Source organism: Cyanistes caeruleus, chromosome 6 (assembly GCF_971803275.1).
Source record: "Cyanistes caeruleus chromosome 6, bCyaCae1.hap1.1, whole genome shotgun sequence".
NCBI lineage: Eukaryota > Metazoa > Chordata > Aves > Passeriformes > Paridae > Cyanistes > Cyanistes caeruleus.
In genome coordinates, this window is record NC_141706.1 from 4,603,825 (window position 1) to 4,630,198 (window position 26,374).

Genomic DNA, 26,374 nt, shown 5'->3' on the forward strand with positions numbered 1-26,374 from the left:
CCATGATGGGAAAAGTCTTTTGAAATTGCTAATGGACATGATGCATTTTCACCCCTGGCACAGCTTGGTGCTTCCCAGAAAGGCAGGGATTAGCCATGTCTGCTCTGGGGAATAAACTGGCCTGTGGGGGCTTGGCTCCTGCCCTTCCTTTGCTAGTGGAGACCCTTGGGGCCAGGGCATTGCCACAGAGACAGTTCTGCTGTCAGTGAGTGGTTTCCCCACAGTCACAGGGGGTTGTGTTGTCTCTTGTGGGGAGCACCAGTAGTGGGGCTGTAATGGACCGAGGTCTTGCCATAAGTGTCCAAGTGTCTACTTTCTCTTCTCCCTGCCTTTTCATGGTGTGGTCTCTTTTTTGGGTTTTTTTTTTCTTCCCAAAATAGCACACAAACCCCCAATTTAACAAGCACAAGCCATACACTCTGGCCTCCAATTTATTCTGACATTTGGCAAGAATGATTTTGCAACATGTTCATTAAGTCATAACGTTTTCGCTGCTTTCCCATTCCAGATCCTTATTGACTATAGCACATATGAAAATAATGAAGTTATTTATTCTCCAAATAGACAGGAGACCCCAAAGCTCCCAAGAAGTTGCATTTTTTATGGATGCAATGTATGCAGAGATTTTAAGGCCGTAGGTCTTCCCTGACTGTAAAAAAAATGGTTCATTTCTGAAAGGGGTGAAGAGGGGTTTATCATCCACTAAAATGTTAATAGGATTGTTCAGTTAAGGAGGTCTCATCAGACCAGTTGTTTCTTTTTTCTTAAACAGAGCCTTTGTGGGATTTGGGAATAATGCATTAAAAAGTTATGGTAGTAGGTAATTAGATGGACCAGCTAAAAGCAATATGAAAGGGGGCTGGTAGCACAAGGATTACAGAAGGTGTGTGGGCATTTTGACATCCAGAAAACATTATAGATCTGGTCTCAGCTACCTCAGTCTCATGATGATAATTAAGAAATGTGGGTGTAGAAAAGCTCTTTGCATGGTTTGGTTGGATTATTGCTGCAGTTCAAAACACAATTGACAGAGACACCCACATTGGACATGATTGCCCTTTGATGAGGCAGATACTGACTTTTTAAAACTGACACAGTTAAAATTATGTCCAAAGTTTATGGGGCCACAAGCTTCTCACTAGACTCCATTATTATAACAAATGGCAAAATACAAATTGAAGCAGTTAAAAAAAAAAAAAAGGGTGAGGCATGCTGAGGTGGAAGGGACCCTGGGAGTGGGAAGGTTTCAGAATTAACTTTTCTCTCACCTGTCTGGCAAGAGTAGCACATAGGCAGTGTCTGGGGGTTCACTTTGTGTGTGTGTGTGTTTGTGTGCTCTTTAAAGACAAATAGTAGGGAAGACCAGTGAGGCTGGATTCATTGATAACCCACAGTAAAGCCAAGTTCCTGTGCAGCTTGTGTGTTGTGTGGCAGATCTTTCCAGCTCTTTTATCTCCACTTGTTCATCAGCAATACAGAGATGTTACCAAGCTCCCATCTGAGCACTGAATAAGGTGAAATATACCATAAATTAAAAAAAGAGTGAAACCCAACCAGAGTTCACAATTCTTTGTCTGAAGGTTGTGTTTTTAGGAAGCATTTGAGAATGGAAAGAAAATGGTGGAGGCTGTTTAGATGGTTACTGCTCAAGTGTAAGACAAGGTAGTATAGCATAACACACTAACCCTTATTCTAATATTAGAGATACTAAACCTGTACAGCTATGGAAATGTCAAAATACTGACTTCAACCCTGACCCTGAATTCAGGGGGTTTTTTATTCTTTTTGTGTGTTTCACCCCTTGAAACAGCAGCAATAGCAGGAGGTTGTATGGTGTCCCACAAGTAGTTCTGTGTCTGTCACTTAACTCCCATTCAGATTTTCTATCAGGAATCAGAAACACATTGTCAAAGTACAATTTTTTCAGTATTTGCAACACAACCTCAGTTCTATATTGTTTAACAGAGTATTCAAAGAGGCTTTCAGTACTTCCATCTAAAGCTATAGTCAATAATCTGACAATGACATTTGATAAAATATTCAGATTCAAACCCAAACAATATCATGAAAAGACAATGGATTTAATGGATTTCAGGTAAACAGGTGGCTGCCAAAGGGGGGGGAAAAAAAAGGCACTTATTTCTGAAAGCGAATACCTTTTGAAACCCAACCAACTCTACTGAGAATGGGATGAAGCAACAGACATGAGCAGAGGTCAAGAGACTGGAGCTGCTCATATGTTGGTTTGCTCTGTAAAATACATGTTCACTCACACCTGCCAAAAGTCTATAAAACCATCTGAGAAAATATTTGGCTGAATTTTGTAAACAGAGAGCTGACAATATAGTATTGACCAGGAAAACAAAAAGACTTAGCAGTTTTTAAATGAAGATAAATTCTATGTTTGAAATTTTCCAGTGGATGAGGATATACCTCAAATGTCTTTCACTACTGTACAAATCTCTTGCTGTGGCCTGAAGTGTGATAGCCTTTATTATATTGGTGAAAATTTATTGCATCTGAGAGAAAAAAAAACAAATTACTGCGTCTATTGGTCATAGAGTCATCTACAGGGGGATTGAATTTTACAGTATTTTCCATATGAATCTCCTTTTGTGTCCAAAATTTGGTTTATTTACTAAGATCATTTAAGTCATTGCACCACACTCATCATTCATCACCGTTTTTGAACACTTTTCTAAGTGACATGAATAACCTCAGTCACATGTTTTGTTCTCATCCTTTTCTGAGAGTTTCAGGATTTTTACCTAGTTTTGGTTTTTGAGGGATTTAATTGTTGCACATAAGGTTCACAAAGGTCTCATTGGTAGCAGAAGGTAAAAGTTTAATCATAGATTCACCTCTTTTCTTTCTGTTTGGCATTTGCTCCTACATCAGCAGCCAGTCACTTTATCCACCACTTATTCCCCAGGCAGATCTGATTCTCGTGCTTTTTCTGCCCACCACCTGTTGTTTTCCTCTTCCCAAATCCTTCACCTAGACTCAGTCAGCTGTCCAACCATGGTCATAGCCCTGCATACCCATTGCTTTTCTCACCTCTTTTTTTGAGCTCTTTTAAAGACACAAATTCCTCTGACTTAAGAAGAGCTTTTAATTCCCTGTCTACTGCCTTTGGCACCTAATAGTTATTTTTATCATCTACTTTCCCATCAAAGTATTTCTGCAGCAGTCCCTTAAGAAAATTTTGCTGGCTCCCAAATTTTAAGGAAGCCAAAACATCTGACAAGAAGGCTAAGTCCTTAAAAAAGACAAACCTAGAAAGTTAATTTGAAATGGCCAGAATTTCCTATTCATTTTCTGTAGGGATTTTCCAGACAAAACAGGGAAGAAATTTAGACTGATGTGATGCATACCCTTCAGTCCAGGAGAAAAGCCAATGATGGACCTTTCCAAATTATTTTTCTTTGGATCCATCAGCCTGGCCAAGAGCAACAGGGTAGCACAAAGCAATGTACTGGCTCATCTCCTTAAGCACCAGAGGCCATTGTGTGACAGCTGCCTGGGGCTCCAGTAAGCATCAGGAATTCCCTGGAGTGAAGCCCTGCAGGGCTCCTGTGGACCCCCATGGGGCCTGTGAGGAGGTGTGGGAGCACCTGGAGGCGCGGGGCAAGAAGAAGTGATGGATAGTGCTGGAGTCCTTGCAGGCCCAGGCTAGCCCACATTAGGGGAGCAGTGCTGGGATGGAAAAGAAATAGTGATGAGTCTCTCCTAGCAAGGAAGAGCACAGGGTGAAAGGTCTACCTTCTTGACAAGCTGGTTTGGCAGCCCCTCAGCCATCTGCAGGCGTATCCTGCCTGGCTTTATCTGAAGCCTTGATGGGGGAAGCTGTCCACTGCCTTCTGAGTCCATGCTTTCTGTGAGGTGTTAGTAAAGATTAATGGTTAGTTAAAAATCAGTCATTAAATTTAGATGGATGTCTAGTACCAGTTTGTCAGACAATTAGAATTGTATTCAATTGTATTTCATCTACTTGTCTTTCATTTGTGTTAGCACTCAGGTTGAGCCTTTTTTCCTGAGTCTCTGTAAGCCCATGAGTTAATGGAATTAACACAATGTTCATTTACTGGGAGGATGGGGGTCTGATGAAACCACAGCAAATCCAAACTGCAAAATAAACTGTGTTATCAATTATGCTTCCCCAGCTCTGCTAGTTGGTTCAATTTTCTGGTGGTTAACAGGGTCTAAATCAAGAAACTAATCAGAAATAAGCCTGAAAATTGTACTGGCTCTTATTTACTTTTTTTAATCTTGATACAACTTCTTAAAAGAATATTTTTAACAGATCCTTTAAACATTTGTAGTAAGAGGCAATAGACAAAATGTCATAATTTCCATATGAAGGAGTGCAATTCCTATATAAAAAAAGCCATTTTATCCTAATATGGTCTCAGAGTCTAAGTAACGTATTCTGTCACAAGAACTTCTGCATCAAAACAATTTTTCTGTTTCATATCCAAGAAGAAATGTTGAATATTTAAATTCCACATTCTTTTTGATCTTAATTCCCTTCACAGAAGAGCTCTTTAGGTCTCATCAATGTGCTCTAGGTGCAATATCAGTATATTTTTCATATTACAGGATCTAACCCAAATTAAGAAACCAAAGGGGAAGAAGCTATACATGCCTGTAAGGGAAAATGATTCTGCTTGGAGCACGTAGCAGGGTAAAGCATCAAACAGAAACGTAACAAAAGTCTAAAATAAGGGGTTTAATGCCTTGGTGCAAAGTCCTTGCTGAAAATCTAGCATTTGGCTCCCTTCTGATTTAAAAACTTTGCATTCCTGCTGACTTCAGTGGTGTTTATATTCAAATAAGTAAAGGCACCATGAGGCCATATAGTACAACTGCAATTTGCAATAAATTATAGCAGATTAAACAGCCAACTAATGAAATACAAAGAGATGTTTAAAACACTCCCTTGTAAGCATTTATGTCTCAGATGTATAAACTACATAAAAAATAAACATTGTCCAGAAAATAAATGTATATTATGTCGTTTATGAATTTATACTCTAATGGCACAAGTACTGAACCACCAAGGCCCCACTAAATGTCTTGCCAAAGCCAGGGGTAGATTTTACTTGGGTATTCTTTGAGTCATATCCAACCCTAAATATACAGGAGCTTTGAGCATGCAGGATTGCCTTCCTCCTGCTCAAGATTATGTTCAAATGGGTTTTGTGGTGGTGGCCATGTCTCCACTGCTGGATGCGCCAGGCCCAACCACCCCTTACCCCTCAAAAACCACCCTGACCTTGTGCAGGCTGGGTCAGAGAAATCAATATGTTTTCCCATTTGAGAAATGGTGTAGAACGTGAGGAAAGTTATTTTTAAATAGCTTAAAATTTGTATTGATTTTGTGGATCAATATTTCAGGATTTTTGAATCCCCGAGTAGTCATACATCCACCCCATGTTTTGTTCCCATCTCTCTGCATCTATAAATGATAGTCAGGGCACATCACATGCTGCAGAGAGAGAACCAGCTATGCATCCACCTACCCCCATACTGTACTACTGAGGAGGAAAATCATATTTTAACAGTAGTACCAAATAAACACCTGTGCTGGCACTAGTTACTATTTAAATCAATCCTGCCACGCAAGTCAATGAAATAATTTCATCTGGCCAATGCAGTAATAATGGCCCCTGTACAATTCCTGCTCTTTGGAGCTGGGTGTTCCAGAGGAAAGGAAGAGGAGGTGAGGAGTGCACCTTCTTTGTTGGCATCTTTTGTGCATTAGCACCCCCCAAGGAATGGGTGAGCACATAACCCAGTAGTGGCTCTTGCTGCTGTCAGTGCTCACGTGCCACCTGGGCACCCCTCTGCCAAGGATGAACAGGTCATAACTTTTATCTGGACAAATGAAAACTCCTGGACAGACACAAGGCTGCCTATTAACCTCCAAAGTGGAATGTAGTAACGTTTACACGCAACGTGGTTCCAGTCATTAAATTACCGAAGGATTAACAGTCCCAAGTATTCAATAAACAGAAATGACACCATACAAATGGAATGTTTTAGTCAAGGGAAATTTTTGCTTTAATGTGACTAATCAGTACTTGTTTCTTGAGCCACAAGTCACAGTAAGTGGAGGAGGAGAACCTAATGGGGTCTGAGTTTCATTTTGAGGACTCATTTTAGTATTTATTGCTGCACTGATAATTTTAGTTTGCAATTAACAAAAGTATCAACTGTTTCAGAGATACTTCTCTCTTTAATGCTTTAGGTGGTTAACATAGAAAATGTTTTGAACTCTTACGTTTTGTTTCTTAGGTGAAATTGCTCAATACGTCATTTAAAGAAAAAATATCCTGAATTTATCTTTAAACACATCCACTTGTTTAAAGCATTGATGTGGCTGTGCTTTGAAAAGGGATGGAGCCAAAGCACCTTAACTTCTTCAGGAAGATGAAGACAACTATCTAAGTGCAGCATGAAATACGTTAATATGAACGTCCTGAAGGGCAGGAGAGCCAGAAGCTATTTAATGTTTACACATGCTTTGCATTCCCAAGGATTTCTGTGTACCCAAGGAGGATCCCTCCTGCCAGCTCCTGGCCAGAGTGGGACCCTGTGGGTGGTGGGCACCACGGAACAGCTCCTGGCCCTGGTGCCAAACACCATCTTCCACCTCCCCTCCCCAACTGTTTGCTTTAGATCTCTTATCGCACATCACCCTCCTGGCAATATTGCTGAGCTGCTGCACCTGGCAAATAGAGTGCTTGAGCTTGATGTCGGAGGAGATTTTAGTTGCTTAAATAGAAATAAACTACAAAAGAGCATTCACAGGGCTGCGGACCTGGGATTTTGGGGCTTGCTTATTTTTAGCACGCTCTCAAAATAAGTTGTTCAAAGTTATGCACTGAGGAGGGTTTGCTAAGGCATATACCTATTCTGACAAGATGCCTGGCTAAGTTTATAAACCCCCTGGCATCCAATCCCTTTAAATATTAAAAATAATCCACTATATTGCCTCTAATTGAAACCCACTGAATACTTAGAGGAAAGGAGAGATGACTCAATCCCAACACCTTTCACCCACAAGTGCACCAACAGTGTTCTGATCTTCTTTAATCATAGAGCTCCAATGGCCTGATTCATCACAGGAGTGCATCTCTAGCCATCTAATCCTTCCACACTTGGCTCAGGTTTCCACCATCCCAAGGAATCACACGCAATCTCTTTGGAGAAGAGGGGATTTTCTTTTCCCTTCCCATGTCTGCTGCACCCTCAGAGTCTGCATTTTTGCTGTTGTTGTGCCATGCCCTCTTTTCTGTCTGCTCTGCTGCAGCCTTGGCTGGGCTGTAAGCAGGAAGGTCAGGGGTGAGTGAGGAAGGCTCAGGCACCATACGCCAGACACCTGGTACACTGGATACTCTTCAGCACAACACAGATACTTTCCTCTTTGCTCAGGTGATGGGTGTTTAATGCCTCCAAAACAACAGCAGTAAGGCAGAGGCTCAGGAGATGAATTGCCAGTTTTAGTGAATGTCAATGCATGAAGAAATGACAAACCAAACTTTTAATGTTTCTGCTGGGTTGGATGCATTCTCTCCTCACTTTTTTTTTTTTCTCATTCTCACCTTTATTTCTGTGCCATCATCCTCAACAGCTGCACCCCACAGCGTGGGGCAAGCCTGGCATGGCTGGATACTGGCCATGGGACCTGGTGTCAGAATAAAGGGTGAATTATCCTCCTGGCTTCCTCCAGCCCTTCAGCACAGGGAACATGTGTGGTTTAGGAGTCCCACTGTCCAAGCAGTTCCTGGAGTTCATGCAAAACCCCAAAAGAAAAGCCTAGAGGCTTGAATGGGGAGGATTCTGCGTGCGAGTGCACAAAATTGCATGTGGCAATTGCCACATATCACACATTTTATTTCTACAATGATGCCAGTAGAGCCAACTATGAGCAGTAGTAAGGAACAAACCCAGAACTGGTGTGCTCACCAAACAAGCACGTTCATGGGCAGCTTAATAGATTTATGTGTAATAGACACATGCATTTCCTTGTTTTCAAAAGACTAATCTGCACCTACCACAGAACTCTGTCAGAGAAGTGGTTTCATGCACATAAATTGTGCTGAAATCCCTGATTAGAAGGCATGGGACAACACTCAGGATACAGATCCTGCCAGAGGAGATTGAAAGCTGGCATACCTCTGGCAGACATGAGAACAATTATTTTAATTGTTTGTTAGAGTTTTAAAATCACTTTTGCTGTAGCTGCAGGGTGACAATTCTGAGCTATTAAGTGGTATTTTCTTCAGGAAAAATGTTGTGGTTTGAGTGCCTGTGGTTCAGAGTAGGTTTTCCTGCTTTATCCTGGGTATGTGCAGCCTACAAACCATGTCTAATGAAAGATCTTTGGGTTTGTATTCCCATCTTTGCTGTTTCACTTAATACTTCCCCTGCTAAAATAAGGCTGAAAGACCTCTCAAAAAATGTTGTTTATTGGAGGTGAAATTATGCTTGAAATTAAGAGCAACTACACTGCTCTGTTTAAGGCACAGGGTCTATTCTAGTCACCCAGCAAGCTGCTTGTAGGCCAGAACGACAGCAACTCTTTGTAGGTTGAACTCAACATAAACCTTGAGGTTGTGAGATGCAAGATCCACCTAACAACCCCAGGGCATTAACACTGATACCTGGGGAGGGGCTGTGGCCACAGCTTGGCCAGCCCCTGAATGCAGGGGGTAAACTGGGGAAGTGATCACCACCATCTTTCTCTCATTATCTCTCAGTTAAAGCCTCTACAATACGAAGATTTTACGAAGTTAAGCAGAATTTGGCTTTGGTCCTCAAAGATGCTGAAGTTTTTCTAGTGCACTGATGTTGGTGTGGAGAATGAGGAGCTCTCTTGTGTGTGCTGCAAGCACTGAATCACTGTAGAGCAGCATCACAGCCCAGACATCTTATAAATGCACCCTGTCTGCAGCCCTGATTGTGTATATAACTTGTGTATATATCCATTGCAATTTTTAGCATTACTTGAGTTGGAAAAGTTTATTTCCATGAATTTTTCCTCCCTTTAATGTGAAAAAAAATAGCAAATAAAGGTAACTAGGAAACATGAATAAACATAATTAAACAGAAAATGCTTGTAATGATATAAGAAATTACTTCAGCCAATTGAAAATTTTAGCAGAAAAAACCCTGTAGCATCAAAACCCGAGTACATCAATAGCACTGTCCTTTTTGTAATCAGGATTAGTTTATATTTCCTGACAGCCAAGTGAGAAGAATTCCAAATTGTAGCTTCTTGACCTTTTTCTCATTCAAAAACAGTTCAAGATACTACATGAATAAAATTGGGAGTGTAAAGACACAGTTTGGGGGAGGGGAGACTCAATCAGCCATTACTCTTTTATGTACCTTTTAAGAATGCTACTCCTTTCAAATATTGACTTTTTATTGCTTCCCCTACAATTGCAATGGGGGAGTTTAGGAGTCTCACAAACTACTTTATCATATAATTAGTTTATCAGTAAATTTGGACCTCATACATCAATCACTATAATGTGAAACCTCCACTGAGACAGAAACCAGGTGTGCATGATTCTGCTTTCTTCTTTATAGTACCTACAGCATCATTAGTGCCTATGCTACAGTTTAAATTGATTTTAGCAAAAAGCAATGGTCTTACCCCACTGCAAAAACTATTGCTGCAGGGATGAATCAACATTTTGTTGATTGACAACTCATACTCTTTCCCTGTTGCTGTTTGGAGAATGGTGATGTATGATTTGTGTATGCAAAAGGTTATTTTAATTAGTCGTGAATAGAAAAAAACACTTGGTTCCAAGGTAAATGCTGTAAAGTGGGCATCCTGTGACAACACCAAGAGGCTTGATACATTGAATTATCTGAAACCACCAGAAAAGGGTCTGCCTGACCTTTTCTTCCCCGTGCAACTGTGGTGTGACTTTCTTTTCAAGTGCCTCTTACTTGTGACATCTGTACAATCCAAATGGGAAGAACATAGCTGCTCCTGAGACAGGCTGGAAGACATCTTTTTTCAGACACAAGACAAAACTCCTTTTGGGTCAAGAAAACATCAGGATGCTTCATCTTCGCATCCTATGTATCCCACAAATCTCAAAGGTCACGGTTTATGTAAACTCTAAATTTGTAGTGCATCTTATGGACAAAGGAGTGGAGGTCCAGGCAGAGCAGTGAGGACTATGAGTTGCTTCACAAACTAATACCTCAGAGACCAAATTTTTGGGGGTTCATTCATAAAAATTCTCTTTGATGTCAGGGTCTGATCAAAAAATATGGAACCCAACTTGCATGTGCATTAAAAATCCAAACAAGTAATTATTTACACTACTTTTTCATTTTCCAAGTAATCAAGCACTGGCTGGTAATAATGCTCAAAGGGCTGATTATACCAGCAAGAAACAGCAGCTCCTCTGACCACACCTCTTCTCTGGGAAAATCTCAACACAGATGCAAAATGCAACATGTTTGTAGCAGAGGAAAATGGGAATTTCATGGTTGCACGGAATTAATGGTTCTCATGTTCTTAGCAGAGCTGAGCTGAAGAGCTTACCACAGAGTGAGGACTTGTCAGGCTGTCTGTAATGTGCTTCCTTTCCAAGATTTAAAAAAAAAATTGTTCTGATTGCAAGCAGATTTTTTCAGAGTGTATCCCTTTTCCTTCACTCCTGAGAAAAAGCCAGCAGTGTTTCTAAAGCATGATACTTGCTGTTGCTCATCTGCATGTCTAGTGTACTAGCAGAAGAGTCTTTCCTCCAGGAATAACAAGTGTGTAATGTATTACATTACAGCTGATTAAAGTAGCCTCTCCTGCTACTGTTTAACTTGTCTGGTAGATCATCCAAATACTTGCAGGCACCATCTTATAAACACAGAATATTGAAACTGTGCTGTTTTATGACTGTGCAAAAAGGCTGCTGAAAATGTGCTGCCTTAGTGAAATCAGGTACCCACACTAATACAGTCATATCTGGAAAGTTAAATGGTATTGTAGAGTGAAATCTAAAACAGACAAATAAAATGCAGACATTAACATAGCAAATTCCAGGTATAACCATGTTTTTGGAACATCCACCCTGAATTATTGCTGAGAGATATAAGCTTATATTGGTATATCAGAGTGGGAAAATGAATGGTTGATATATCCCTAATGGCAGAATTTGAGTAACACAGAAATAGCAGAGCAGGACTTGGCCTGAAGAGCTACCTGTATCAGTGACTGTCAGCCAGCGAGAGCTGGACATGATTCCTCAGGCCCAGGCTGTTAGAGAAGGCTTTGAAAATGTCTCCTTTCTCGTAAATTGATTTGGACTGGAAAACACTGAGACAAAAGAGGTAGAACTGTCTTCATGCTTGCTGACATTTTTAGTTCAAACCCGTGAAACCAAATCCCCAAGTGCAAGAAGGATGGTGATGTGGTACTTAAGCATGATTTTTTTTTTTTTTTTTTTTTTAAAGTTCTTAAAGCTGCAAAAGTTATTAACCACCAGGAATCATTCCTTTTATATATATTAAAAGCTGGTTTATATGGAAGGCCTTAGATGTACTCAAATTTCAAACACCTGGGTTATTTTCTTTACTTTACTGATCAATGCAGGTGTTTCATAGCAAAAGCACACAGGCAATCAGACTGTCTGAGGGCAGCAATGAGTTGCACACATTTCTCCTAGTATAAATAAATTTTCTCAAGTGTGTGGAGTGAATGGGCCTTTGGCATTAATTGTAATTAGATGGCGGTCAGGCTTTGAGGTGTAGAAAAATACGTGTTTTAACCGATTCATAGAAGAGTTGCGCTATCTTCTTCCGCAAATCAGCTGCTTCTAATTTTGCCTGTGAGGGAAGAGGGAAGGAAAGAGGCAAGGCTACCACAGCCCATGCCAGGCAGGGGGTGAAGCCAGTTCTTCTCCCACAGCTCGCTCCTGCCGTGGGATGTGGCACAAGGCGCTGCGCCCTGCCAGCACACGCGTGCGCTCCCACTTGCCGCAGCCAGCCCAGCCGGGGAGCGTGCCACCTCTCTGTCTTTACCAAGATCAGATGGAGCTAGTCAATCAGGGGATACCATTATTGACTCCACCAATTTCCACTATCAATAATTTACTGTATTTGCTGCACGCGCAGGAGGAGGAGGAGGAGGAGGAGGAGATGGCCGAACGGATTTTTGTCAGGGGGTACGGAACCCACCCCGCGGGTGACCGGGCAGAGCCGAGCACGGCGTTTCGCCCGGGGATCCCCGAGCTCCGCGGTCGCCCCTGTCTCTGCCGACGGGCGCTGCTGATGCGACGGGCGGCCCCGCTGTCGGTCCCGGTCCCGGTCCCGGTCCCGTCCGGGTCCCGGGCTGGGCACAGCCGCCTCGGGACCGCTGGGACTGAGCTCCCGCTGGGCGCCTGCAGAAAGTCACCGGTGTAACGTTACCTGGGGCGCTCATTAATAAGCAATGCCTGTTATTATCTTGATTGCATTCTTAATAGGCGAACTACGGAGAGGTCAGCGCGGGAGCGATATTTAAATGGATTGGGCTTGCTTAATACCCGGCGGAGTAAACCAATATCCCGCCGCGAGCGGACCGACACCCCCCTCCCGCCCCCCCGCTCCCCGCTCGGGAAGCGCCGGGGGAGCCGAGCGGAGCGGAGCGGAGCGGAGCGGGGCCGGGCGGGCGGGGCGGGGGCGGTGGCGGGGCCGGGAGGCGGTGCGGAGTCTCTAAGCGGGGCAGCGCGGTGCCTACGGCCGCCGCAGCCGCTGGCCGGGGGCGAAGCCGCTCGGCGAGGAGAAGGCGGTGGGGCTGGGCCAGGAGGCTCCGGCTGAGCGGCGGGAGTGTGGGATCCGGCTCCGCTGCCCTCCCGCCCCTCATAAAGCTTTGATGAGACACTTGAGACGCCGCCTGTGTTGTCGAGGCGGCGGGAGGCGGTCGGTGGGACTGGGCGCCCGGGAGAGGATGTGACTTCCCGGAGGGGACCCGGACAGGCTTTGTGTGGACGACAAGGTATGCGGCGCCCCGCCAGAAAACTTAAGGGGCCGGGGGTAGGGGGTGAGGGTGGCCGCGGAGCTGGGCGGGCGCTGGCCGGTGAGAGGCGTCGGGGAGCGGTAAGGGCGGGGGAGGGCCGGGGCAGCCCCGCACCCCTTTGTTCCCGCACCTGTCGGTCCGGCCGGTGCCCGGCGGGGTTTTTGCTGGGGCCGGCGGGAGCTGGGGCGCGCTCCGGGCTCCGTGAGGGGGAGCGGAGCGCGGGACCCGGCGGCGCTTCCCCGACGGCGGCGCGGGCGCCCCGCGCGGGGCGCGGCGGGCGGCCCTTGGGCGGCGGGGGGCGCCCCCTGGCGGCGGGCGCGCGGCGGGGCGGCGGCCCGGCCTCCTCACGGCCGGCGCGGCGGGGCCCGGCCCGGCCCGGCTGTGGGGCGGCCGGCGCGGGGGAGCCGCGGTGCGGGGAGGGCCGGGCGCCGTCAGGGAGGGGCGCGATGCACTTGTTGGAGCTGGACCGCCGCTGGAACGCGAAGCATGCCGGGCACCGCTGCAGGGATCCAGTGCCACGGGCGCCTTCTCCTCCGCCTGTCCCGCTTCCAGCAGCCACCGGGCGCGGGGAGCCCGCCGGGTGCCGCCGGCAGGGACGGGAAGAGCGAGACCGGCGGCTTGAGGGGCTGAAGGTGTCGGTACTCGGGAAAGAGCAGCGACCGGCCTCGACTCACGGGCTGTGGATTCATATCGGGGGGTCAGACACGCCTTCACCCAGAAAAAAAAAAAAAATCCCGGGGTTAAATGGTAAATTTGTTTGCCAGAGGTTTAATTAATACTTTGGAAGCCTTGTGCTGTCCCACTGATTATTTTTTTTCCTAGGATTAAAAATACGAGGTGTTATAGTTGTGGGCCACTCTTGCTTTGCTTGGTTGTTTTTGAGAGGTGCTGTCTTGGTTTGTACATTCCAGTTAAGATATGTCCTTTTCCTCTTAGTTTATTGTAGTTTGATGTTCTGAGGTTATGCAAGATCAATAGTCATTACTTATTTATGTTTCTAGTAACACAGTTCTAATGAATGCAAAGAATCTATCCTGGCAATACATTTTTCTTCAGCCAGTATTTCTGTAATCTTTAATTCATGGTGATAAATAGATAAAATGAATTTCCTTGGTTGTCTGTAGATATGAGCAAAGGGCTGGATAATGAGCCGCCTGCGTGTGGGCAGGAGGAACTTTCACAGCACCAAGTTTTAATGGCTTCTTGGTCACAAAAGTGAAGATTTTGCTCTGTTTTCACGAGTGGCTGTCCCAAGTAAGGAGATCATCATATTGCCTTCTCTTTTGCCTTGGGTAGTGCGCTTGTGTAAATCATAGGCTCTGCTTACAAAGCTGGATTTCTGTCTGCAAGCCCTCAAGTGAAAACTCAACCCCAGTGATGGCCCAGAGTTTGTCTGGGCATAGGGGAACGTAAGCAGAGGGGATGCTCTTGGCTTCACGCATGCTGTGAATCCTGAAGTTTGGCACGTGAGAGGAGGTAGCAGCTGTTAGGTGGATGCTGTGGCTTCCTGTGTGCAGAGTTCCAGGGCACTGGCTGTGTAAACAGACGTGGGGAAAAAGAGAAGAGAGACAGTGATGTTCTGCAGGAATGAGTGCCGTCCCTCACCTGGGTCTCAGAGTAAAGCACCGACTCTGTTTCAGCTCTAAAATATCTATTTTCTGCTGTAGTACTACCGCTAACATTCAGCTTCACTGAACCTTGTCTGGGAAAACCCATTTGTAAGCAGTGTGCCTTCTGTTCATGTTGCAAATGCTCTCTGCTTTCCGGAACTGCAGGGTAGATCCTGTTGTTATATGGCTGTGAAATCAGGGTAAACCAGGTCAAAAAGATGAAGAACATTTTATCTGAATAGTCCAGATATAATGGTGGAGGAAGATGGGAAAGGACTTTTATCTTTGATGGAGTAAGGCTAAACTGAAAAAAGTGTAACTTCAAGCAGCATGCTGTTAAGCACCAAGGCATTATGTTGTAATAGTAGTGCATAGGAAGTACTGCAATATGCTGGAATACTACAAAATGTAGTGCACAGACGCAAACGTTTTTAAAGGCTCGTTAACATGTGAAAAAAATACAGGGGAAAATAAGGTTCTGTGCTTTTGCTTAAAAGCTTTGTATACATGATAGTGCTGAGCTGAAAGTGGCTGCACTTAAAAAGTCCTTGCAGTAGCTGTAGCATTTGTGCAACTCTTAGTCTGCTGTTGCTGTAAGGAAAACACAGAAGCTGCACATTTTGCTCAGATAATAATTCTCCCAGGGAGTGCATGTATAAAAGCAGGTCACAAAAAACTTGGAAGTAGGAGACCCTCTCAGCCCTTCTATGGCTAAGCACTGTGTGAACAGAAGTATGGTCCTTTTTTTTAAAAAAAAAAGGTATTTCTCATACCTGCCTTCCTGGTTTGTATAAAAAGCTGAAAAGTTCTTCTAAGAATTTGCCCCATGCCTACCCTAGAAATCTCACATTAGGCATTGTGTGAATTGTTGGAGGCTCCACTAGAGAAGGATATGTGCTTTTAATAGGTTAATTGCTAACATGTCTTGACCTGTTTTCAAGCATATGTTGTGAGCACTTGTTTTCTCCTAAATAGCTGAAATGCTGCTTAATTGGGAAACTTTCAATCATTCCTTAGATCAGTTCATGCACTGGCATTCTTGGTAATCTTTAGTTGTAAACACCCTTTAAAAGGAAGCTTTTAAAGGCACTGAAGCTAAGCTATTTTTGTGTGTTGCTGAAATGAAGTGTTAGCCAGTAACCTACTGTCTTCAGTTCCAGCTGGGAAGGTTCTGTAACAACTCTTGTATGCTGTGATACACCATTAGGAAGCAGCACAGGTGTGTACTGAGTGAACTGCCTGACATTTGAGTTGGGATGAGGCTGATAGGCTGTGTCCCCTGTCTGTCAACTCACAAATCTTACTGTTTCCTTATCCATCTCTTACTCAGTCTTATCTTTGACTGCAGGTTCTTTGAGGCAGAGATAGTCTCACCTGTCTTCTCTTTCTGGTACCCAACAAGAACTCACCAATGCTCTTGTAATATGAACAGTAAATAATAGGTTTTGCTATGCAGTGCATACAGGCTACTTTGCTATGCTACCTTAAACTTGCATGTTACCAATTCCAGGTGCTGAGCAGTCCAGTGAGGAGCACTGTTTGCAGGAGTTGTCCACAGGGAAAACAGTCTATGTGTAAAGTGTAGGTGATGTGTAGGGTCAGACTCAGCCTTTCCTCCTTTTCAACATTCAGGATCTAACTATCAGGCAACTGTAGACTGGTGGAGTTCAACTGCTATACCCTTCAGCAACAATGAACATGAAACAGTCTGAAGTACTGGAAATGCCATGACTGACCAGGCAACAGTCTTACCAAAAAAACCAAAAAAGCAACAGCAAAAACCAAACCAGCCAACCTCATCTCAGGTGCAATGTCTACCCTTTATAACTAGTGGACAGAGGGTGGTACTGACCTGATGAGATTGTAATTCTTGGTAACACTGATACTAGTGGTAGCAGAATGTCCCATTGCAGCGTTATTTAGGCACCATGAATAGATAGAACTGTCTAGAGATGGGTACCAAGCACAACCAGAGGAAGCAAAAGGAAACTTCATTTGGTGATTTTTCATGCCCTGCTGACAGCTGCCATAAGACTGTAGCAGTTGTATACTTTCCTTGGTAAGAATATTGTATTTTTCAGAGAAGTCATTTTCTGAAACCAGTTAATTAGGACAGTTATTTCTGGCCGTGGCATTTGTAGAGAACAGAAGGCATGATTGTTCTTATATTTGTTTCTCTGAGTCCTTTGATCGACTAGAAGCTCTCAATGCTTTACGCTATAAATTACCTCAATCCTTTGGCAGTTCATTTCTTTTCTTGTGTACTTGGTTAGGAAAATGCAGAAATCCTTGTGACTCAGCTACAGACTACTATAAATTATGAAGAAATGGGGGAGGGGGGTCACATTTCACGTTAGGAAAGGCAATTCTAGGAGGATGGAAGGATACTGGTTGCCAAATTTGAGATAAGCATCTCAGAGTATCTCAAAATCTGAGCAGCTACTGCCACCTAGAGATGCACAAACCACATTGGGTGCTCAGGCTGTCTCTGGCAGGGGATCCTGCACCTTTAAAACAAGTTAATCCCAATCCTTACTCTACAGTATAAATTTAGTGTATGAGTGCAGGCTTTTTTTAGCCCTGTAATTGATGATTACCTGTTCTAGTGATGAATCCTGTTCTAGTGATGAATCCTGTTCTAGTGATGCAGGTAAACTAAATTTTATAGAGTCTTCCTTGTGTGGCTTGAATAGGTAAGCAAAGAAGCATCACTTTCAGTACATCATTTGCTGATTAATTTAGACTACACCTAAAGAACTATTTGCAAGTCAAATTTATAAAGGTTTGGCACACCTGTTGCTGAGGCTTCATAGCCTTTGTAAAGCCTACATCAATAAAATGCAATGTGGAATTAGTCCCTTAAGGATTTGAGTTCATTTGAAGGTTGGTTTGTTCCCTATGTAATCTTTGAAGTCTGCTTGTTGGGGACTGTCCTTTACTATATATTTCCTGGAATAGAAAAAATTCCGGTTTTCCCAGATGTATCAACTCAGCAGCCTTTAGATTGGTTTCACTAGATTCAGAATTTTCTCAATTTAAAAATAAGTATCAAAGTTAAGTTGAACGTGTAGCTATTTGTTGCTACCTCAAATCTAACGACATGGAATACAGTAGTATCTGCTCCTCCTTTTTTTTTTGTTTTGTACATCAACCTGCTGTAGTATTTTATTCCTCTGCGCTGGAGAGAGAAGCAGTGTTCCCAGCTTAATTTGTTTCCTGATTACAGAGGGAAACAATGAGCCTTTTTTTACCCCCTGAACTCATAATCTCATGTTCAGTTTCTCTGTTTGACTCTTAGAGACACTGTATGTTTTGGGGCTTTTATAATAACTGCTAGCTCTCAGCTATCAAATGCCTACTAGAATAAGAAAACCAGCACAGCTTAACCTGGAGTTGATAACATCATCTCACAGAGCCCTGAAAATGCAATCTGCTAGTCAATTGCACATACTGGATAACTTTCCAGGTGATGGTTTTTTAAATTTCCTAAAATATTTGAAGTCTGTCAGTGTAAATTATATTGGGATAAGAGCTTAATCCAAAACTTCAGAAGGAACAGAATTTTCCTGTGGGAAGCTGAGAAACTGTGATACAGGGATATTTGCCACAAGAGAGGAGGCAACTGCAAACTGCTTATGCCATATCATGGTGCATAAGAGTTGTAATACCAAACTAGAGTTTGAAAAACAATCCTTGGCTCACCAGAGTTCAACATCAGCCTCAATCTTTCCAGTATGTGCACTGAGTTACAAGTAGGCTTTGCATGAATGCAGGAGGAATCAGGAAAAAAATTGAACTAGGCAAAACTTTGAGCAAAATGCTGTTACATGGTCTTTATTAATTCAGCATGTAAAAGACTCAACCCAGAATCTTTTAAAAGTGAGTTAAGCTTAATCTTGTCCCAATTCTAATGCATATTGTGCCTTATCTAATGTGATCTAAACACCGTTTCTTTTCGACTCTACTCCTGGAGAAATGCTGTTTCATCTAGATCAAGAAATTAAAGGTTATGATCTCTGGATTCCTTAGTCTGTTATGCCATTTACTTTTTAAGCTTGGTGCAACATCTAGTATCCACATGGTTTAGTTTATCCATCTTTACACTGGCCATGGTGCTTTTGTTGAGTATTTAGTACATGATACACTGAGAAGAAAAGAAACTAAATCCAAACTTTATTGAAAGGCTGGATTAGTAAAGCCAACCTCTCCCCTTAGTCATAGCTGTCACTGTACCACAGAAGTGTATGGATACTGTTGGGATGAGTGACATGACTTGTTTTGAAGTATTTCGAGGTAATTCTGCCTGCTGGCTGCCTCCATTAAGACTTGGATCTTCACTTGCTATTTACATTCCTTCTGAGTTGATTATCCAGTTTGACTGAGCCGTAAATGCCGAGAGAGAAATGCTATTTGATAGAATTTGTACTGGGAGCCAGTGTGAGAAGGAAGCACATTCAATAACAAGTTTGAGCTGGCAAGAGTGATTTAACCAGAATCCATGCCAGGAAACTGTGGTAAGCTATGAAAGTCCTTCTGAACATCGTGACCACCCTTTATCTTTATAATGGGTTGAACCAAAACTAGAAATAAACACATCTGAAAGTTCTGCATTTTTGCTTTTCCAGATGTAAACACTACCATTAATGTCATGACATTTTTTGTTGTTGTCAGCTTATGTCTTGTAGACTGGTGAAGGATTGTTTTTATTTTATGGGAGGCAAAGAAAGATGCTTCACTTGTCATTACAGCAGCACAGTATTTGCTGGTGTGGCGTTGGCAAATTGATTTCAATGAAGTGATGCAAAGAGAAGAAGCAGGTGCTTCATTACATCTTCTCACAGATGTACAGATGTTTTGACTGGCAAGAAATGTCTGAAAATGTGTTTTCCCCTTAGAAGCTAATGATTGGCACATGAATTTAAAGCAAGGAATAAAGCTGCCTTCCTTGAAAGGCCTCATTTAAGTCCTTTTCCTCTCTTGATTTTGCACTAATGATAAATTTCTGCTCTCCCCTGTGCAAAACTTCTTTGCCATTGCAAGTGCAAAAGTAGGAGGAATGTCACCAGTGAACAGGGTTGTTGCAAAAGAATGAGTCAATTCTGCATACCTCCATTAAAAAGAAAGGCAGAAATAAAGTTTAAGTTAGTCAGAAGTCAGCCTCCAAAGGAGTCTACCTTTGAGAGCTACAAACCTGTGGGCAACCTCTTGAAGTCCATAAACCTCAAGCATGAAGTCATATCACCTAGTTCTTAAAAAATTTTGTTCAGTGTGGAAACAGTTGTATATTTTTTAACCTGCTCTGATTCTTGTAACTGTTATGAAACTTTCAGACACTTATGCTTGGAAATACTATAAATCATTTCCCCTGCCTTTAGCTAAAGGAAGGGCAGGTATGCAGTGAGACCTAGAAAACGCAATAAATAACTTCCACGTCTACTGTAAATTGAATGCTTTGGAGCAAGTCTTCAGTTGTAAAGCACCACCAGATGTTTTAATATTCAAATTGTGCTCACTAGAAAATGGCTGCAGGGGAACTACTGATAATTCTGCGTATTTTGTAATTTGTTATGTTCAGGCGTACGTCAAAACACGACCCATAATTTTTTTAAGGACAGTCTTGAGCCATTGGTGTTTTAACATGAAGATGGATCTGTGGATGTCCATTGGCAAAAAGGATGACTGGAACTCGGACATCTTTTTTCCTTTTATTGTTTTGATGGTGCTGCTACCCATATTACAAGTAGGCATAACCTTGCTCTCCATTTTATCCAAATTAAGGATGACCCTTGGTACCTGGAAAGCTGCCTGGTTTGTGTTTGTAGGGCTGCTAAATACCTGCTTGTGCAATAGTACTTCTTTATGGGAATAGGTCTTTCCCAAATTTCATAACAAGTTTGCTGCAGGTAAAAGCAGTCTCTGGTCTAGATGAGATAGGAACTTGTACTTGCATTTCAAATCAAACTTAGAGGTTTTAATGGCGAAGAATATTTATAGTTTAACACTAGTTTTTGTTTTCCTTGTTGCTCTTTGTTATGTAGTGGTTGAGCCCACAAATTGGAAGCATGAGGCCAAAAGCTGAAAAATGAAAGAAGAAACAGAAATCCATATGGCAATTGCAGGAGTTTCTGCCACCCCACCTTAGGCTCGTGACAACATGCCCTATAGTTAACCTACAGTCAGGAACTAATAATGACACAGATGGAAGTGAGCTAGCATATGTATTCAAGGTAATACCCCTAAGGTTTTAATCAGCATCTCTCTGTGTTAGACATCTAAATTGCCGTGGAGAGATTAGCAAAATATGCATATGATACACATGGTAAAGGCAGCCTTGTGTAGTGGTGAATCTGAGGGATTTTGAGCAAGATCTCCTCTGGTTCCACAGTGACTTGCTGTGAAATCTGGGATAAAATGTTTAAAATACTTGTGGGCTTTAGGCTACCCAGAGGGAAAACACAGCTTCTGATGTGGTTCCTTCTCACCTAAGTATGTTGAGATTCAGTGTTTGCAAAGTACTTTGGTGGCTTTGATAGCATGTTCTCCAAAAAATGCTGTACAATTGGAGAGTCACAACAGCTTAAGTAGCAGATTTCTTAGCTTTTGCTAAGAATTTCTTTCCCTCTACAACTACTAATAATCTCTGGTATGACATTTTTGATTTTGAATAGGATGGTGACTTCTATAACTAATCTATTCTGTTGTGGTGATATTTGGGAGAGGGAAAAGACTTAGCTGTTTCCAAGAGTAATTGTGTAATTTAATGTTTCTTGCTTTAACTTTCTTTCCTCCCCCACCCCCAGCTATTAGAAGAGAAGCTGTCCTTCCCTGCAGCATAGTGGGATCTGCTTACATGAAGGGACAGGTATTGAAGTTTTTCTAGAGACGTGTTTATTTAATGACTGAAATCTCATATACAAACCTACCCTTTGGAGCTTAAGGGCTCTTACAGTGAGAACAGTGGTTTGCTGGCAGCAAAGCCACTTTCTTCAGTGGGGGGTTGTGCATGAAACAGGACACCCAAGTGAGGAACATTAGGTGGTGTTGGGCTGGATTTTGCATACTTCTCTTTATAGACATGTCCAGGCTATTTATGTGCTTATATCAGCAAGGGAAGAGCTAGCCTGCACACCTAGAAAGGTCTTTTCCTTTCTCTTTAAACTGTATTACCAAATACTCATGTATCCCTCAGGAGTTCTGAGGAAACTGCTTTGCTGAAACCTGTCACATTTTGTTCTGATACAACTATTAGCTATCATTTAGGTTGTGACCCCATCTGATTTTCTAAGCACATAAATATTGAGTCACCTTTGCAACTGATATAAATCTATGAATGGAACACGGTGCATTTATACCAGGTAGAGACTGTGCCCACCAGAATTAAGGTCCACTGGAACTTACTGCTTCAAGGAACTTCAATAATTTTTGTGGAAATAATTCCCCATGATGCCACAATCTGTTATATCTAGTGGCAAGTATGAAAAGTCAGGAGCCTTGTAACTTAATTTTTAGTTAGGAAAGGTAAGGTCCCAATGTCTGTGTAATTCACAGAAATCACAGTGTAACACTCTTGGTGAAAGAAGTTACACCATTATACATTTGGGAGAAGGCAGGAGTTGGATAAATTCATTTTTCCTGTAAGACTACAGGGGCTTTTTTTTCTTTGTTCCATTAAATGTTTGTACCTTGAGTAGTACAACTAACAAAGCTTGTTTTGAAACCTCTGCCAGCGGTACCTCCTCACCCCTTCTAGTGATTCCAAACTTTCCCTCTGTGGAGCTTGTGAAATGAAAGGAAAATATGGTGTTGTAAGTCCATAAGCCTATACACAGGTGTTTTCTTAAGGATGGAGGAGGAGAAGAGCTTATTTGGTTTCAGGTGCTGGCATGCTGGTTATACAACATGACCATGTGTGTCCCTCTATTGAATCTGGTTGATGTTGGCCCTCAGATTTTTAAAATAGATTAGGGATAGAGTACCAGCCATAGCAAGTGCAACAGTCTTGTTTCAACATGAAACCACTTAGAAGGTGGGGATTAAAAAGCTGAAAACAATAATGCTTTGAAATCTGTGGTAAGCTGCATTGTCATTGTAAAATATCATTGGTGAAAGAGCACTTCTTGCCAAAGTGTTTTCAATACAGTTATGTTAACATACTGACATAATTTTCCAATAGTGTTATCTCTAAAGATAAAGCTGTTATCACAGCAAGACACGTGCAGGGCTGGCTGCCCAGTGAAGTGGATTAGATTCCCAATGAGCATATCCTTATATCATTATACAAGTCCTCATTATTCCATTAACATTGATTGAGGTGACTTTGCAAACCTACAGATTTCTGCTGCTTCTCTGGTTCTGCTCCCATGTAATTTTTGGACTTGAATACTCCCAGAAACTGCTCCGGTACCTCAGTGTAAGCTTTTATTCCTTGCTCTGTGTACAGAAATTATTTCCCTGGAGATCCTGTGCTGACAGCTGGACTGAGCATGTGTCAAGAAAAATCCACACACAAGGGCAGACAGCCAAAAGATGACTGAAACACCACTAGCAAATGCAGGAGCACTGTTAATACCTGTCAGAGCTCTCACAGCAAGCACTTCTGGTTTCTGGTTCATTCACATCACAATGTACTGATCAGCTGCATTTCAAGTACTGGCTATGGCTAAAAGTAAGGTGTTCTCTTACAGCAATGCCACACACAGTCAGGGTCTCGGCAAAGGTAAGAGTCTTGCTACAAACAGGTATAGCCCTTGCTCTCCTCCCCTCACCCTAGTGAAAGCACTGCCTTCCCAAGCCACTGGTAACTGCACTATCTGATGATTATGCTTTTTAACCATTTCTTTTCCTTGGCAAATCTTCACTTATGTTTCTGTTGGCTGCATAATGTTCTATAGGTCCTAGGAAGCTGCCACTTGCAGCAGAACTGATGTATGTGTGGGATCCTTTCCATGCTGTTCAGTATTTTATAGGCACTCTGTGAAATCAAGCCTCAGTTGGTGCAGGCACTTCTGGGTTTTTCCAGGGCTGCTGGACACATGTCACTGTTCAGTGGATCCAGCTCGTGCTAGATTGCACGCAACATGATCCATTCTGTTCCTGCTTCTGGGTGCCAATTATCCTTGACTTCTCTGTGAGCTTCATGTGTGTACTTGGCAGAATAGCTTAGTCCTGTGATGATTCAGTGCAGTGTTTTGTACCAGAGAGCTGTAGTGAAATAGAAGACAAACTGCAGATGCTGCTCGAAGGTCTGAGGTTCTTTCTTAATGTTCTTTTGCACGCAGGTTGAATTAGCATTTTATAAAGCTCTAGTGGCTATTGAAGCAAATGATTTCAGAGAACTGTAATTATCTGCCCCCATGGAGGAACCAGATAGTATCTTGGCATGGAGTAATTACTTAATGGATTGGTTTCATGGGTTTCATGTTGGGGGGGCAGTATGTACCCCATTCTATAGGTGAACCTTCCTCTCCCAGAGATTGCTTTAGTGTTACTTCTGAATGACCACAGTAATGGCATGAACATACCTTGATGTGTACTCTAAAGAGATAAATGCAGTTTTCTAAAGTCAATTTTGAACTTGGAATTTGCTAATGCACAAGTTTTGAGCTTAGAAGTATCATCCCTACTGCACAGTATTTGTGACAGAGTAATAGAAGTGCAGCATGTTACTCAACCCATGATACTCTGAAAAGAAGAAACTTTTTTATTTGTGGAGGACATTCATTGCATACCTTGGGATTTCAACATGAAATTTTGGCAAGAAATGTTGTGGTGAAGCCACAAATGGTGGCACACACACAGGGCTCTTTTGGGAGCTAAGTTTCTTTGTGTACAGTTGGAATCACAACTTCCTGTGCAGTTTGAGTGCCTGAAGTGTGGTGTGCTGTACGAACAGCTGGAAAGGCAGTAAGTGTTGAGCTGGCTCAATAATTAGTTCCCATTATCAAAGTATAAAAAAAGTGCACATCTCCTCTAAAGATGTCTCTCTGAAAACCTGTGATACCATCTGTGAATCTGGTCTGCTATTTCTTCACTTGTACATACTGTCAAAACTCATCCTAACTGGGTCTGAGATCTGTCCGACAGAGAGCCTGCTGGGAACACCTTGTAGTCCTGCACTTAGCCAATTTAAGCATAATTAAGTGTCTTTGCAGTGAATCTGCTCTGCACTCATTAAAGCAACTGAATTCTCACTCAGAGCTTTGAAGTGAGCTGTTTGAGTGTCTAGAAAGGTATGAGAAGTTTGTAGGAAACTCTGATGCATGGCTCTGTGAAAGATCAGGACTGTGATGTCATGGCATTATTATTTTGCCATTATTTTCTTTGGGTTCTTTCTCACCTCTGGTTGTCAGAAGCTGTGATTTCTGTATGTACTGAGGAGAGAGTCCAATAAAACCTTGGAACCCCACAAAAAATGCCTTGTAGTGCTTTAGACAGATGCATACTTTTCCAGAGCCAATATAGACATTACTGGAGTTTGTTTGCTCTCAGAAGCTGTACCACAGACAGTATTTAGCAACATAAGATAAAAGCCAATTTCTCATGCTAAAAGTTGTAGTTAAAGTTAGCACTACTTGTAAATTTGCTTGCTGTTTATCTTGGACTTCAAAATACTTCATAGTCTCTGCTATCTCTAGCATTAAGGCTGAGTAGATTTCATTACCTCAGGGGAAACCAACATGAGAATAAAAATAAAATAGGTTTATTCTTCCTGACGAGAAGCACCAACTTACAAGAATACAAATTGGATATGGGTGTGCATGTATATGTATTGGGGGGTGGGTGCTTTATTTGCAGTAATAAAATGTAATTATGTAGTTTGCTGCATAAATAGCCTCAAGGATAAGTAGAGTGTGTCAGACATCCAGTTATGCATGTGATAAAGGTTAATGCTATTTGTTCTCAGTACATTTAGTCTTTGCAAATCATGTGCTGACATGCATCCCATTTTGATATCTGTTCACACACTCTGGCAATGATGCATAAAGCAGAAACTCATGCCTGTGGCATTCAGTAGGATTTGGTAAATTGAACTTTTGTGTAAAGATCTTAGAAAATGGCAAGGCACAAAACGAATGTCACATGCTGCTAATTTTATCTTCCTCCACACACTCCTTTCTGGAGATGAAAACATGAATCTATTCACTACTGAAAGTTATTTCAACTTTCATGGCACATACTGGGATGCAGAAAAGCAAGTACGTGTTCACAGCTATTCCTTAGGTCTCTCTGGTGCAAATATAACCTGTAAAGCTACTGGATTTCTGCTTAAAATAACTAAAAATAACTAAATTAAACAATTAACTGCTGAATCTTCATTAAGTACAAATACTGAAATAAATAGTACAGCAAGGTCATTGACTGCATATGTTAAGTAGCAGTAGATAATTGACGTGACCTTCATTTAATGAGCCTGCTTTCCATTAGTGGAGATGACTGCCACAATTACACGTCCTTACTCTAGCTGTAATTGTATGGACTTTATTGGAGTATGAAGTAGGTCTCATCTTCCTGAGATCTGGTCCAGTGGGTGACCTCTTTTCATTGCTACAGCTTCACTGTGCTGCATGAAAGCAGAAAGAACATTCTTGTGGCCATGAGAGCATCCACCAAGCTGGTCTCAAATGTGATTTCTGATAGATGCATCTCAAGTCCTGAGGGAGTAGTTTAAGGGTTGCTCTCAGGGAAGCTAGTGTATATCTATGTAGTACAAGTTAGTGGGTGTACAGTGTATGGGACAGCA

The 26,374-nt window shown here is 42.4% G+C and overlaps 1 protein-coding gene and 1 long non-coding RNA gene across 10 annotated transcripts in view; one reads left to right on the forward strand and one right to left on the reverse strand.

Moving 5' to 3' along the window:
* Positions 1 to 26,374, forward strand: part of BDNF (brain derived neurotrophic factor) — a 40,222-nt gene that overhangs the window by 7,100 nt on the left and 6,748 nt on the right. Inside the window, exons 1-3 of one of the 9 annotated variants that reach the window (XM_023928496.2) lie at positions 16,189 to 20,861; positions 21,435 to 21,496; positions 23,075 to 23,350. The exons of 2 other annotated variants lie outside the window; for them this stretch is intronic. In XM_023928496.2, coding sequence (XP_023784264.1) covers positions 23,321 to 23,350 — 30 coding nt within the window. In that variant the 5' untranslated portion in view covers positions 16,189 to 20,861; positions 21,435 to 21,496; positions 23,075 to 23,320. Of the gene's footprint in view, positions 1 to 8,240; positions 12,192 to 12,701; positions 13,004 to 13,437; positions 13,772 to 15,717; positions 15,854 to 16,188; positions 20,862 to 21,434; positions 21,497 to 23,037; positions 23,351 to 26,374 lie in introns of those variants that run through there. 6 more of the 9 variants (XM_086892588.1, XM_023928500.2, XM_086892586.1 and 3 more) reach the window with 6 other exon arrangements.
* LOC147652380 (uncharacterized) lies at positions 7,585 to 13,274 on the reverse strand. Its single transcript, XR_015287884.1, has 2 exons — positions 13,155 to 13,274; positions 7,585 to 12,407 (listed from the first exon to the last, which is right to left on the reverse strand). It is a non-coding gene; the product is annotated as an uncharacterized LOC147652380 (long non-coding RNA).